General features: G+C 38.4%; 1 protein-coding gene across 2 annotated transcripts in view; it reads right to left on the reverse strand.

The window, feature by feature from the left end:
* The window catches only part of LOC113587515 (integrin alpha-X-like), a 30,993-nt gene extending 18,809 nt beyond the window's left edge, over positions 1–12,184 (reverse strand). Inside the window, exons 1-16 of one of the 2 annotated variants that reach the window (XM_035533325.1) lie at positions 12,028–12,184; positions 10,746–10,854; positions 9,071–9,174; positions 8,858–8,928; positions 8,473–8,584; positions 8,240–8,373; positions 7,091–7,224; positions 6,597–6,750; positions 5,993–6,143; positions 5,822–5,895; positions 5,292–5,409; positions 3,346–3,479; positions 2,967–3,116; positions 2,581–2,781; positions 2,309–2,442; positions 2,051–2,202 (exon numbers count right to left, since the gene is read on the reverse strand). In XM_035533325.1, the coding sequence (XP_035389218.1) occupies positions 2,051–2,202; positions 2,309–2,442; positions 2,581–2,781; positions 2,967–3,116; positions 3,346–3,479; positions 5,292–5,409; positions 5,822–5,895; positions 5,993–6,143; positions 6,597–6,750; positions 7,091–7,224; positions 8,240–8,373; positions 8,473–8,584; positions 8,858–8,928; positions 9,071–9,174; positions 10,746–10,854; positions 12,028–12,067 (1,972 nt within the window). In that variant the 5' untranslated portion in view covers positions 12,068–12,184. Of the gene's footprint in view, positions 1–2,050; positions 2,203–2,308; positions 2,443–2,580; positions 2,782–2,966; positions 3,117–3,345; positions 3,480–5,291; positions 5,410–5,821; positions 5,896–5,992; positions 6,144–6,596; positions 6,751–7,090; positions 7,225–8,239; positions 8,374–8,472; positions 8,585–8,857; positions 8,929–9,070; positions 9,175–10,745; positions 10,855–12,027 lie in introns of those variants that run through there. The other variant, XM_035533326.1, reaches the window with a different exon arrangement.
* Positions 12,185–15,577: the final 3,393 nt, after the last annotated feature.

The following is a 15,577-nucleotide window of genomic DNA, read 5'->3' on the forward strand; positions in this document are numbered from 1 at the left end:
AGAAAGAAATTTGAATCATCAGCATCTGATCCACACAAGCTCTTCACTATTTTTTCTTCTCTCCTTAATCCTCCCCCTCCTTCCTCATCTCTTACTCTGGAGGATTTTATCACCTTCTTTGAGGAGAAGGTTGCAGCAAGCCAGTCCTTTTCCTCTGTTCCCACTCCTCCAACCAACATGCATTCCCCAACGTCCAACTCTCTGACTTCTTTTTCTCCTCTCTCCTCAGATGAAATTCTTCAACTCCTGACTTCCAGCAATCCGACTGCATGTCCGCTGGATCCCATTCTTTCCACTCTATTCCAGATAATCGCAAGAGATCTGCTTCCTTTCATCTCTGTCATCATCAACAACTCCTGGACACATGCCTATTGCATTCAAAACCGCCAGGGTGGTACCAATCCTCAAGAAGGCCACACTTCACAGCTCCAACGTTACCAACTACAGACTGGTATCCCTTCTCTCTTTCCTCTCAAAAGCCCTCAAACAAGCAGTTTATAATCATTTGTCTCTTTTTCTCACCCAGAACCAGCTGCATGATCCCAATCAGTCTGGCTACAAACTGGTACATTCTACAGAAACAGCCCCAAATCTGTCATCTGTTTTGATTCTTCTAAACCTTTCAGCAGCCTTTGACACAGTGAACCACAACATTTTTCTCTCTTGGTGTGACTGGCTCTGCTTGGAGATGGTTTCAGTCCTATCTGAAGGGACGGTCCCATCAGGTGACATGGAAAGGATCCACATCCAAACCGTGTAGACTCTCCACTGGTGTTCCACAGGGCTCAGTATTAGGCCCCCTTCTCTTCTCTTTGTATACTCATTCTCTTGGTGATGTAATATCTTCTCATAGTTTTTCCTACCACTGCTATGCCGATGACACTCAATTATTTCTTTCTTTTCCACCCTCTGACACACAGGTCTCCAGACATATCTCGGCATGCTTGACTGACATCGCATCATGGATGACTGCCCACCACTTGAAGCTCAACCCCAGTAAAAACAGAGCTTGTGTTCATCCCAGGTACTCCCAACCCTTACCATGACCTCACAGTTTCCTTCGAGAACTCCCTGATATCACCATCCGAAGCTGCCTGTAGCCTGGGCATAACTTTGGACAACCAGTTGTCGTTCTCAATTCATGTTTTTAATCTAACCCGGTCTTGCAGATTCCTCCTTTGTAACATACGAAGGATTCGACCCTTTCTCTCACAGGAAGCTACCTAGGTACTTGTGCAGTCTCTTGTGATCTCAAAACTAGACTACTGCAACTTGTTACTTGCTGGTCTTCCTCTAAGAGCCATCAAACCTCTACAACTTGTCCAGAATGCAGCAGCACGACTGGTCTTCAGTCTTCTAAAGTTCACACATTACTCCAAAAAAGATTGGGTTAGATTGAATACATAATCAATAGGTATAGTTAGGCTTGCAATATCCAATTAGATTAAGTCCTCTCATTCCCTTTAAAAGCTGTGATATAACTAATTATTTAAATTATTTACATTATATAAAGACATTTCCAACTGTCAGATTCACAATTAATAGTCAAAACAGAATTGTTTTTCCTTACAAAAAAAATTAGCAGTTGTAAATCAGTATTTGGGAGACATGTTTAGAGGAGAGATTTTTTCAGTCAAAATACTGTAATGAAAATTATACACATCTTAATATGCTTTCTTGAAGAAAGAAAAATACCAAATTGCATTTGCATTTGCAAGGAGTTCAGGTCTGAGGAGACAGTAGGGCAAGCCTTGTTTTAAGCCAAAACTTTTGCACAACTCCACCCACAATAAATGTGCATGCAAAATTAGAAAAATGCAACAGTACGTGGCTTTAACAGCCATGAAATTAGAGCCCTCAGAGTTCTAAATTAAATGTAAAGTAAAAGTCTGGATATATTTATTTCCCTAGATTTATAACTTTAAGGAAAAAAAATACCAGTAAAAGTTTACAAATGACACCCTGTATGTTTTTACAGGCAGACAAACAATTACTGTTCAGGTAAACAGTTTATAATCTGGAGTGTATTTTGATTTGATTTTTGACATACCTTTTTTGTGAGTGTAATGATTATGTAACATGCTCATAGTGAAGCACAATTGCAAGATGTATTCTAAAGGCCTTTCACAGTTGATGTCTTTGGTAGGGATTTTGGATGGGTTAAAGGTCACTTTGGTCACCAAAGTCACAATGGGTCTGGACCTGAACTTCCCACACACAACAGAAACATACATATGAATATACACTTTCCTTGACACATGATGTACATACTGGTCCAGTGTTTGTTGATGACCACATTTGACCAAACCTGAGCAGTGCAACTGCTCCTTTGGTTCCAACAGCAATATCTGGCAGACCATCTCCACTGTGGTCCAGAGCAAACTCACTCAAAGACAAACCAAAGAATGATAGACCTGCGCGCACAGATGAACCACTGATTCTCTGTCATCACAAAACAGGGAAAAGGAGGAACGTAGGCAGATGCTTTAGCAAAAGTAGCAAAAAAAAAACTTTGTCGGATGAAAGTGATATATGACAATAAAATGCATCATTCATCATCTCTTTCCCACCCTCCCTCACCTGTGAGTAGGTGGGGTTGATGTCTGCTGCTCTTCCATTAAAGATGTAGATGCTGCCCTGTCCATCATCCTCCAGAGGAGCTCCTACCACTACATCTGCAAAATTATCCCTGTTTAGATCGCCTGGGCTGGTCATTGCAGAACCAAACCTACCTTTTTGTCCCATCATTCCTTTCAGTGTCTGTACAAGTAGTACCTGTGACTGATAGAAATAATACAAAAGAAGTTACTTAAAAGAAGCTACCAGTACGCAATCAGCAGTAACACACTGAAAGTCTTCAATGTCAAGAATTGAAGTACCTTTTGTATATCACCTTAAGAAAAATTTTAGGGTTTTGTTTTATGACAAATATAAGATAAATGAGCACTGCTTTGCTTTCTCTTTACCAAGTATGGAATGGAGTAGACAAAGATTTTTCCTTCATTATGATCATCTATATACATTGGAGCAGAAACTAGTAGAAGGTCCATGTAGGAATCAGTATTCAAGTCTACCACACACACTTCAGCTCCATAATAGGCACCTATTTGAGACACCTACTTGAAGAGAAAGGAAGTTTTCAGGATCTCAAATGGGAATGTGAAAGTTCCACTGTTTAAGTATTAGGCAGTAAATTTCACTGTAAAAACTTTAAATGCATTAGTATTTGATCAACGTTTGTGAACTACTGTAATACACTGAAAACATTGGTTGGATGGGTTTTTTTTTTTACTTTTTTAGTGTAGTATTGCATATGGTTTTAAAAAGAATTATCACATGTGCAACCTCTGGAGGATCCAAATGCAGCTGCTTTGTTGTCTCCAGTGATGACATGGTCACTCTTCCCTTGTGTGCATGTCTTGGAGCTCCAATAATAACGTATGAATCATTCTTCATTTCTCCTACTGTCATAGAGTAACCTGATAATGGGAACACAGATGTACTTGCTCATTTGTTGTCTCTTTGAAATAAGACAACAGTGGGCAGTGGTAGCTCATTGCTTAAGGTACTCAACTTGTAATTGAAAGGTTGCCTGTTCAAGCACCACCACTGCGTAGTTGTCACTGTGGGGCCCTTGAGCAAGACCCTTAACTCTCAATTGTTCAAGTTGTACTCAGCCATGATTGTAAGGTGCTTTGGCTAAAAGTGACAGGTCAATGAATTATAATTGCTCACTACTCTTGTAAGAAAACAATTCATAATAAGTTGAACTTTCCCCCTCCTGTTGGCTTACCAATTTCCTGTTTAAGTCCTGGACTGCATAGCAGATTTTGTAAAGTCTTGTGTTTACCTTGAGCTTTCTATATATTCTAGTTTACCCAGTTTACTTTTACAATTTAGTTTACTTGCCTGTTGTATTTGCCTCATTTATTTATTTCTTATTTTTGGTTGCTGTTCATCTCATTAACTGCCCGTCTAACAACTTAAAGACTGCCTTCCCCTTCATTAAAATAAGCCTGTTTGCATTTGTGTCCAGTCATATGCATATAAATTGGAAGAAAGCTATGTGTGTGTGTGTGTGTGTGTGTGTGTGTGTGTGTGTGTGTGTGTGTGTGTGTGTGTGTGTGTGTGTGTGTGTGTGTGTGTATGTGTATCCTCCTCAAAGAAGAGAATCCTAGGTACCCAACCCTCAAAACACCCCGTCCTGTGGGAGAAAACTTAAGATATAACCACATATTAAGAGAGTTAGCCTGGAATCATTTTTATATGATATTTATATACAGATTCTCTCTCCCCTAAGAGATCCCCAGATTCAGCTATGTGATGTAGTCACTCCAAAGGATGGGTCTGGGTCTTTCGTGGGTCCCTGCTTAGTAAGCCATGACTGTAGCTACTCTAGCAGCAGGTTCCCAGGTGGCAGCTTTAGATGGATAATCCACTCTACTTCAATGTTCTTCCAGCCTCTTGAATTGATGAGCTCACAATTCCATCATGAAAACTAATCTTCTTCTTCTTCTTCTTCTTCTTCTTCTTCTTCTTCTTCTTCTTCTTCTTCTTCTTCTTCTTCTTCTTCTCCACCACAGATAGGAACAGTGACCACAAAACCACTGACCTGTTCTGCTGGAGGTAGTGTGTCATGCTTGGCCCCTCCTAGCATCCCTGCCTCTATGGTTTCCCTGTCTTGTCTTTGTTTTGCTTTACTTCCTTGTTGTGGTTCTATTCCTTAGTTTCATTTCTCTGACCCTCATGAGTTGCACCTGTGTCTTCTTAGTGCATGTATTTAAACCCTGCCTCATTGCCTGTGTGTTTACTGGTCATTGTGTTATGTCCTAGTTGCTGTTTATGATATCCTAGCTTGTGTGTTAATTCTAGCTGTTCATATTCCAAGCCTTGTGTTTTCTCTGTCTGTTCTATATTTGCTAGTGTTTGGTGTAAGTACTTTTCAATACTTGTATTATTGTACATGTCACTCTTACAAAATGCACTGATGGTAGAAGGTATACCTATTAAAGTACCACTGAGTGTAAGTAATAGGTAATGAGGTAGGTGTTTGTGAGTGTTTATTTGCTTTTTTAAGTGGTTCATTGCAGGCTTGAAGTTCCATTTCTTTCTCTGGTAATCTCACAATATATCAGGTCATTTTTGGAAAATAAATGTGGAAAATGTATAAAAGTGATATAAATACAGTATATGTATATAAGCTTGGCTTTTTATAGAACACATTGAAATTTCTTCTATTCTAATAATAGTTGTCAAAGTAGCTGGCATCTTTTGATTGAGAGGATCCTCACCTAAATAACTGTCATGCTCAGTACCCCTCTGAAAGGGGTAGGGTTGTCCAAGTGAACTATATTCCTGGTATCCTCCTTTCCATTGGAACGCTCCAACTGCACTCAGTATTGTGTTTCCCTAAAGACACACAAAAAGATCACCACCATCACAGACACAGTGCATGACTGCATAAACATATATTTGTCACTGTGGAGGGTAATGTAAAATGCTTAATTTTATAATAAACTTTATGCCAGCACACAAGGATTTATATAAGGATTTGAGAACCAATGTATTTTTATGAGGCAAAGAGTATAATTGTCTTTTTTCCTGCATATTCTTGTTCCAGCCATATCAGAAAAGGGACAACTCAGATCAACTGCTCTAGAACAAAAGAGTGTCCCAAGCCATGGACTGCTATAAAATTACAATACATCTGTTATAAATATTTGTAACTGGATAATATTTAATTACATTATGGATAGATAGTGACATTCTCAATAGAAATGTACAAGAAAGGTACAAAACTAAAGCTAAACAATAACTTTACATTTGGACTAAATGCTGCATTAAATCCATCCTGTGCAAACTCCATTTTACTGGAATCTCCTGAGGTCTGGGTTCCTTAAACAAAGCAAAACAAAAACTTTATTTGTAATATTTAGAAGAATAATCTGACTGGGACATTAAGACTTATTCACCAAAAGACACATTAACATACCCTCAATAGCAATAATATTGTCCTCCAAAGTACCACGGATTTTGTCCAGCAAGTCAAAGTTATCCACCTTAAAAGTGTACTCATCATCGGGCTCAGATGCAATGGTTCTCAACTCCTGCCGTGCAGATGCTTTCTCAAAAGCGTCACCAACCTTGCAAATAAATAAAAGTAAAAGCTGATTTCCCATCATGGGCAGCATGGGTGACATTTTTTCTGAAATTTGTGTATCATATCAGGCCTCACATGCAAAAGAACAGTGTTAATCAATGCTGTTACATTTATAGTATTTGGCAGACGATTTATTTTTCACTGGAGGACTGTGAGAGTATGCATTTATTTGTTTGCATGTTCCCTGGATATTAACACCATGACCTTGATGATGCTAGATCTAGCAGAAGAGCTACAAGAAGAACAGCATTGGAGATACATTCATATTAATGAATGAATCTAAAACTAAATCTCCAACACACAAAGCAGGAAATGATTGAATCTAAGAACACCGAAGAGAATATATTAAATCTTAAGCATTTATGCTACACCCATGTTTTTGTTCTAGAATATCTTGTGGATTCTTGAACTGTATGAAAGTAGAAACACTTCTTACCCCTATAGCATATCGAATAATATTGTTCTGTTTTGCATTTTCAATAGCATTTTCCAGATTGTCATCACCTGCACTTGATTCACCATCAGTAATAACAAGTAAGACTCTGTTAGCATTTGGCCTGGCTCCTGCACTGCTGGTAAATAGTTTATTCCTGTGCAAAGCAAAATTCATGTGAAATTGTGGGTCAGTATGACATCATTGCAGTAACAAACTGCAGATGGTAGATGGTAGCTCAGTGGTTAAGGTACTTGACTTGTAATTGGAAAGTTTCTGTTTCAAGCCCCACCACCAAGTTGCCACTGTTGGGCCCTTAACCTTCAATGGCTCAAGTTGTAGTCAGTTATAATTATAAGTTGCTTTGGATAAAAGTGTCAGTTAAATGCAGATAAACAATTTTATACTAAATATAGTAGCAAAATGTTAATTTAATTATGAGTAATGATTTACAAATGTAATGAAGGACTGAATATATTCACATGAAGAATACTTACACAACTATGTTGATAGCCTTTGCAGTGTAGGTACCTCCTTGTAGTTGTTGAATTCTCATTACTTGACTGGTGTCTCTAAAGTTATTGAACATTATGTGTATAACACATTGCCTTGAGAACTGTGCAACAGCAAACTGTGAAATAAATTGAAATGTTATAGGTCACACATCATTTTCCTACTAAATTAATGTACAGCTAATATAAAATTGTTTCATTAATCCTTATACAAAAAGTTGGTGTTATAGTCTGAAATCCTGACATTGGTTACATCAAATGAGGTAACTAAAATAATTTCCCCTGTAAATTTAAGAAGTTCAGAAAGTCTACACTCTATGCGAATCCTGATTCAGCACACTCAAAGTCTCATGCAGGTCTTACACTTTTCAGTTTGTATTTCATGGGACCTCGTGCTTCATTCACTTTATTGACAAGACAAGAAAGTCAGCATTTGCCACATTAGAATCATACATGACAGAGCCAAACACATCCTCTGTAAGAGATTACAGATCCACTTCTTCTTCAATCACAAACCCTTCTAATAATGCATGTGTACCTTCAGCCTTATCAGTTACCTCATCGTATGCGTTAATGTTTGTCTACTGTATATATTTCACTTTCATATACAGTATTACCTCTTTGTAGAACTACACAGCTTGCTCTTTGCTGCCCTCCAGTTACTAATGACTACATCGCAATACAAGTATAGCTACAAAAGTTCCCTAGCCCATTTTGTCTTTAATGTTTCATGTCACATTATAGCTTTTTATTCCCTTTGTTCATACTTCATTCAGCTCATGCTATGAATTCTGGCAGGTACCTTCTGAAGTTCTGAAGCAGTGCTACCCTCCTCTGTTTTTACAGTAGTTATCAGGTATATATGACCTTTATTTTAAGTTATTTTAAAAGTATACATAATGCATAAATGCATAAAGAAGGTTTTCCTGCTACTTCCAACTCACTTCTGCCCTTTGGTGATTAATAATAGCAATTACGAAGTAAAACATTCCAAGCAAAGGGGACAGGCACTTGGAGCACACACTGTGAAGGCCTCAAGCAGAGGGGGGAAAATATAATTAAAACACAGGGCCTCCACTCTAGCTCTTGAAATCACACAATACAGTTATATTACAGACTGTTCTATGGGTGTACCTGAACATCTCGTTTCATAAGACCTTGGATTAGTGTTTTAACAAAAGTCTTCATTTTATTAAAATCTCCATAATCTACACTTCCAGAGCCATCCAACAAGAATGCAAGATCTGTTTGTGCAGAAGGTGGGCACTCTGAGAATGAAGAACAAAAGGAGGTATTCAGAGACAGAACAAAATACACTAAAAAGAAAGAATGTTGCTTGATTCTTTTGGGGTTTGTATTTGAATGACCTCTTAAAACCTTTGGTACAGGACTTGCTGGAACATTGCTGTCATGAATAAAACACATGCCGTTTAAGGTAGTAGTTACTTTACATGACTTGGGAATGGTGGGGCCACAAACCTGAGAGAGAGAGAAAGTTTTTGCTTTTACTTAAATAGCAAACTACAACACACAGGGGCCTTGCATTCATCAATTCCAATGCTTACTCAAGCGATGGAAAAATTATCCTAAAACTGCACAAAGTTTAAATAATGTTTTATGGATTTTCAGCTTTAGCTTGATATTTATGAAAAAGTAGAATATGTAGACTAATGAATGTGTCTATACCCATTTTTAAAGAGCTATTCATCCATTCCCATAATGACTCAAATGCAGAATGAGTTTATATCTTACCAATAACTTTGAAGACTGTGCAGCTTTAATCACTGAAAGTCCAAGTGACATATTAACAGCCTCGGGAGGTACTATTTAAAAACATGAAAATGGACAAACCAGATGTCATGTCATGATGAAATGTCATGTCGGGATTAGCATATTATTTATAAATATTTTACATTACTGTAAAAATTGAGCTTCTAATTTAGAATGCTGAATATGAATCAATACCATTTATTTGTAAAGGAGAACAGTTTCCTGTGTTTACCGCACAGCTGTAAACTTGTCCTCTTTTATTTTGACTTTGTTGAAAGGCAGGATCACTCACAATTACACTGAGAAGAGTCAGAAAGATTGTTAGATAAATTTCAATTTAACTTTTGTATTTGCCCATTTCACTGTGATAATCAAGGTTTAAGAATGTGTGTGTTTCAGAATTATGCTTTACTTGCTCTTTGACTACTCTCTAGGTGAGCATGGTAATAATCACAGAATCATGTCTTGAACTGTTGATATATTAGTAGAGTGGTAGCCTAAATCTTGGCCAAATTTCTTCCCATAAGAAGTCACTAATTAGCATTCTGTTCTATGCCAATATAATATACAGTGCAATACAACAATCTATTTTTCAGACACCATCATATGTAGTACCGGGTTACTGTCCTATTCTGCTCATTCTTGGTTTACGCTGCAGTAACAGGCCGAATCGGTCAAGAAAAGGAGGAGGAGCACGTGAATCTGGTAAGAGGTTTGTTGAGTGGTGTAAGGAGACATCTCCTGCTCCAATGAGACGGTGGTGAACTTCAAAAGGAGAAAATTAACACCACCATCCATCTCCATTAGCAGAACAGAGGTAGAGTTTGTGGACTCTTTTGTTTATTAGGGTTCACATCAATAACAAATGGACTGGGAGCAAAATAGTGATGCACCCCTTAAGAAGGGCCACAGTAGTTCATTTTTCTGAGGAGGTGGGTTTCATTTAGTGTGTGCACTGGACTACACCTATTCTACCAGTCCGCAATTGTGAGCTTGTTGTTCTTTGGAGCTGCATGCTGGGGTGGGAATATGAAAAAGAAGGCCCTGAACAGCCTGAAGTGGTCAAGAAAGTGGAGTCTGTAGTGGGGCAGAGACAAGACTATACAGAGCCTGAATGAGAGGTGGACGAGGGAGAAACTACAGTGGCGGGACTTGGGAGGACCTTTAGTCTTACATAGTGATCTACAGTAATCATTCAGAAATGTTGCCTCAATATCTCGTCAAATGTAATTCCAAGTCACTCACTTTCCAGTGCAGGTTGAATATATGCGTAACGATGAGCGGTACGGAGGCGGACGCATGTGCGGAGAGGAGAGAGATTTATTATGGGCAAATCCAAAATCAGAGTCGTTAAGGCAGTCCAGGGTCATAGAGCCGACACGGTGAGCACGGGGATACATGATTAAACGGGACAGGGGCTAGGATACACGAGTAACTAAACACAAACAGAGGCTAGAACTAAACACACGGAAGTGAACAGGGGAACAGGCTATAACATAGACTAGGAAACATGCAGGCTAGGATTACACAAAGACATGGAGTACAAAGAAACAACCGTTAGAATAAACATGCAAACGCAATGAACGAAACACATTAAAAATCACATGAACGAAACCATTCAACATAAACACAATGAAGCCTAACACGTTCAATCCTCAATGAACAGCTAAAACACTGGGATCCAGACAGGTTTTAAATACATGAACTTAATACTAGAAATGAGGGACAGGTATGGAAAATCAAACGAAGGGAGGAGAAAACGAAGCCATGGAATGGAACCAAAACACACAAGACAGGGAAAACACAGAACACGGAACCCCGGAGAGACTGATCATGACAATATGTGCAGCACACATTGTTCATTACTCACCTTGATTGATTTTTCTGTACCACTTTGTATCCAAAAAAGGTGCCTTGATTTGAGGTAAATTCCTTCCAAGCATTTGGTTCAATGTTGAAAGCTTCAACTGACTGAAATACTATAAATCAAAAGCTAAATATTCTTTAGGTCCCTGGATACACAAACCAATTTTTATAATATATTTTTATAAGTTCCAAATAAAATGTCAACAAGAATAATTCATTGCATGTGTAACCTGGCAAATAAAACTGATTCTGATAATGTATCTTATTGTACACAGAATTAATGTACGGCCTGATATTGTTTAGAGACTTGGTATTAGTAAGATATTCTTAGATAAAACAATGAGACAGAGAGAGAGAGAGAGAGAGAGAGAGAGAGAGAGAGAGAGAGAGAGAGAGAGAGAGAGAGAGAGAGAGAGAAGGAGAGAGAGAGAGAGAAGACAGAACATATAATTTCAGGAAATTGCCAGTGATTGCTCACCAACCCTAAAAGGACATTCTGGCTGTTTGAATGTTGAATTATATTTACCAGCAAAATCATCAAATTTTATTAGTCTATGTGTGATCTACTTTGCTTATAATAACCACAGGAATTTTAGGTTTTCATAAGCAAGACCCAAAATTTGCCAAAGCATTTAAATTTCCTTACAGTATTTAATTTACAAACAATAGTCAGTTGAACACATATGCCACACTGTTGGGTTCCTTTTCATTTATATTATCTACACTTCCTATCTACCTCCTACTAACCACTTGCATCTGCCTTGCACTATTGACACACATCAATCACCACATAGTCTACAGAGGGTCTCTTTTGTATAATTTTTGTGATGTCTTTCCATCTTTGTCCATTTAGTGTGAGCCTTGCTACCTATTTTGCACTGACTATTTATATTATTATTATTATTATTATTATTATTATTATTATTATTATTATTAATAATAATAATAATAATAATAATAATAACATTTACATTTATATAGCACTGCTCTCAGACTCATTTATATGGCTGACTACTCTTTTTGCTCTGTCTATACTGTTTGCTGTTTCTTGCTGTTTACTGTCTTTGCCTTGCGCTTTATCAAACCCTAAAACTGCTATAAACAAGCCTCTTTGATACACAAAATGTTATCCAATTAAAACTGTTATTAAGGTGGGAAATGGTTTCAAGCCACAACCAAATACAATTCTCTTAGCTTGCTTTAGATCAGAGGTACCTGAATTTGAAGGATGGAATAATTACTAAATAAAAAAAAGCTGTTCAAGTTTATGTTAAGTTTGTTCTTACCAGAAAATAGGTAAAAGTAGATTTGAATATTCCGGCTCATTTTTCCTGTGGTCGTTAGAGTCAGAAAAACAAAGATTCAAAGGCTGTGGAAGCAGCAGATATTTTAAAAAGTGTTTCTTCCTGTAGTAGACAGTTGATTTGTCAACTATTACCAACAGGCAAGAGTCAAGTGTGGCTTAATATTTGCAGTAGGAACATAAAAGAGAAGTAACAAAGGGGAAATTACACAGAATGTAAAAATATTGAAAGCTCACTTCTTCAAGAGTATGTGTTGCTTTGCTCATCAGTGGCCCTTTTCAGAAATGGTCTTGTTTATTAAATAGTTATAATTCACTTTCAGATTGGTCAGGCACAAAGTCACAGAATACAGCCCTGGAAGTGGCTGGCAAGCAAGACATTCAGATCAAGCGATGCATCTCACTTAGCGAGACAGACAACTTATAATTATTGTTATTTGCTGACATTACCTCTACTCCTTACAACTGCAATACCTGCTCCTACCACCTTGTAGCTGTTGTGTATATAAATGGTATACATACCATTAAAGCACCATTCAAAATAAAGTGTTACCACTGATTTGAACTGTGTATTAAATAAAAGTGTGTTTTTGTACCCTATTTCATCCTCAGATTGTTTTATAACCAGACCTCCCTGGTTTAACAAAGCTGGTGGCAGCATATTGAATTTGGGACTGCAGTATCTGCATGAGCAACACTGTGTAAATTCCAGTTCTGCCAAATTAGACCAAAAAATTCTAAAATAAATGATCATGTGAATAAATATACAATAACATGAGTCAATAAATTGATTGTCTTCTATGTCACATAGATGTCACAACAAGTAGAGTCAAACTTTTCAAAGCACCATGAGAAGTGTGAAGGCATACTCTACAGACTCCATTGCCAAGCCTCCAGTTTCCCCCCTGCCTACTTGGAAAAAGTTTTCTTAACCTGTTCCACCGTATGCCTCGCCAGGTCTGGTTGTCCTTCCCCTGGGCCCTGGAGTACGTTTCTCAGCATGAATGACAGAGGCAGATATGCTGAGAAACATGCATGCTTTATTCACAAATGCATGACTATATATAGATGGCAAAGGAGATAAGTAAGTGTGTAAATGACATAGGAAGGGAAATATGTTCAGACTTGTTCAGAAAATTCAGCATCAAAAAATATGGCTGAGTAGAAAAGACTGTAATGTACAGAAAGGCGGTTGCATTGTATTTTAAATTTTAACAATTTCTTAAAATAAAATCCCTTTTATTCCTTAAGAATAATGATCTACAGTGCAAATTAATTCCACCTGAACCGGGTGAAAAACCCCTCCTGCATGCCAGTTAGAGATGAAAAGCTCCAGCCTACCAACCTTTCCCCAGGTGGAATTAAATTTAGCTATCCATTGCCAATTAGTAGTGACCCTTATTTTTCTCTGTGCCATAGTAGCCAGGACAACTGCCCCGTAGCGTGGGGGCCATTTGAGCACAAAGCCAGACACAAAATTAAAGGGTCAGTACCAGGCTGAGGCCTCCTCTGGCCACCAGATGGAAGCTTCAAGTCAGACACATTACTAATCAGGCTTGATGCCCAACAGCTGGGCTAGATCTATAAAAGCCCAGTCACTCAGTGTTGGGTCTTTGCCAAAATTCTGAGCCAAGCTCCTAGGTGGTAACTTTGGGTATTGAGGTCTGTGAGCCCTTGTGCTACACCTCACTTCTGTGCTGTGAAGGTGTCTGTGTTTTTATACATTCCTTCCCCTCTTCAGTTTTCACCCTCAAATCTGTCTCTCTCCCAAAGCTCCCCATAGCCATTACAGTTCCTCCCTGTTTTCTGGTTTTGTTTGGGAAGTTTTTGTTTGGTTTTCCCCAGTGCATCGGGGCTGCCATTCTTCCTGTGGCATCCTTGGTTCTCCCTTTTCCCATGCTCAGCGTGGTATTTAATTTTTTCCTCTTGTGATCATTTATCATTTATCTCACTAATGGTGATCATGTCTTTGATGTTTTTGTCTTGTCTGTTAGTGATTAGTGGAGGATGTGGTCTCTGGTCTCTGCATCATCCTGGAGGATTTTGAAGTGTTTAAGTATGATATCAGTCACTGTTTTATTTGTAGGATGATAAGTCACCACCAAGGGAATTCTTGTAGTCTTAACAGCAGATTATTTATATGTCAATGCATCCACACTCTGAACAGGTAAGATATGAGCAAAGGCATTATCTATGACTTCCTTAGGAACCCACAGTTTTGAAGATATTTACACATTTCCATGTTTTTCTAGTTGAAGTCTTCATTCTCAATAGAAATGTGTTTAAGTCTAAGTAGCTGTGAGCAAGGGATGGAGATTTTACAGGCCTTGGGAAAGAGAGTCTGCAAGTTTTTAATAGATGGTAATATTTAAACAAGCACTTCACTGAAACATCCAAGAAGGCTATCTTCATGCTAGGATTTGCTATACTCCATTTATATTCAAGAGCTGGGTGTAACTTGTAGAATGAAAAAATGAACAGTTGGAGGTTTTCAAATGTGCATGTAGCAATACCAAAAATGTCATGAATGTATTCAGAAATTGTAAGGGTACTGGTCCAGCATATTGCTCAAAATTGGTTCCAACAAAGAGGTTTACATAGGATGGTCCCATTTTAGTACCCATACCAATTCCTTTTATTTGTTGAGTAGTACTTGGAGTCAAAGGTGAAGCAGTTCAGAATTAACACAAGTTCTGATTGTCTTAAGGTAATATCTGAGAGGATTTTTCTCAGGTCTTGCACAAAGAAAACAATCTTCATTAGGGATGCCTGTGTACAAACTTTTAATGTCTATTGAAAAAAGCAAGGAGTTATATAGTTCCTGGTATCTGTTGGAGTCATTTTCCCAGTTTGGTTGTTATAGTCCCTAGTGCTCCTATTACCATGGGTACCACAGTTGCCTTCACCTCCATATCTTTTCTATCATGTCCTTCAACCCTTGGTACTTCCCAAGCTTTTTGTATTCCTTTTTTGGACCCGGATAAAGTGACTGCCGTCCAGAATTGGCCAAAACCCTCCACCATTAAGGAGTTGCAGCAGTTCTTGGGTTTTGCCAACTTCTACGGGTTTTTACAGGGATTTGATACCATCTCAGCTCCCAGCGGATCAAGCTTTCCAGACTTTAAAGAAAGATCACCTATTCTCCACCAGCTTGACCCTTCACTTCCCTTCATAGTAGAGGTCAACGCATCAGACGTGGGAGTGGGAGCTGTCTTGTCACAAAGACAAGGCACTCCACCATGGCTGTAACCTTGTGCATTCTATTCCAGGAAATCGCAACCCGCCAAGAAGAATTATGATGTGGGGAATCAAGAGCTTCTCGCTGTCAAACTCACCCTGGAACAATGGAGACACTGGTTACAGGGAGCTGAGCATCCCTTCCTGGCGTACACAAACTACCGAAACCAAGTCAGCTCAGTGACTCAACACAAGGCAAGCCAGGTGGTCAATGTTCTTCTGCCAGTTTCCCAGGTGGATGAATCCCACTTTTCATGTGTCTTTGTTGAAGCCTGTTGCTTGCGCAATAGCATTTC

The sequence above is a fragment of the Electrophorus electricus genome, chromosome 14 (genome assembly GCF_013358815.1).
Source record: "Electrophorus electricus isolate fEleEle1 chromosome 14, fEleEle1.pri, whole genome shotgun sequence".
NCBI classification, from domain to species: domain Eukaryota; kingdom Metazoa; phylum Chordata; class Actinopteri; order Gymnotiformes; family Gymnotidae; genus Electrophorus; species Electrophorus electricus.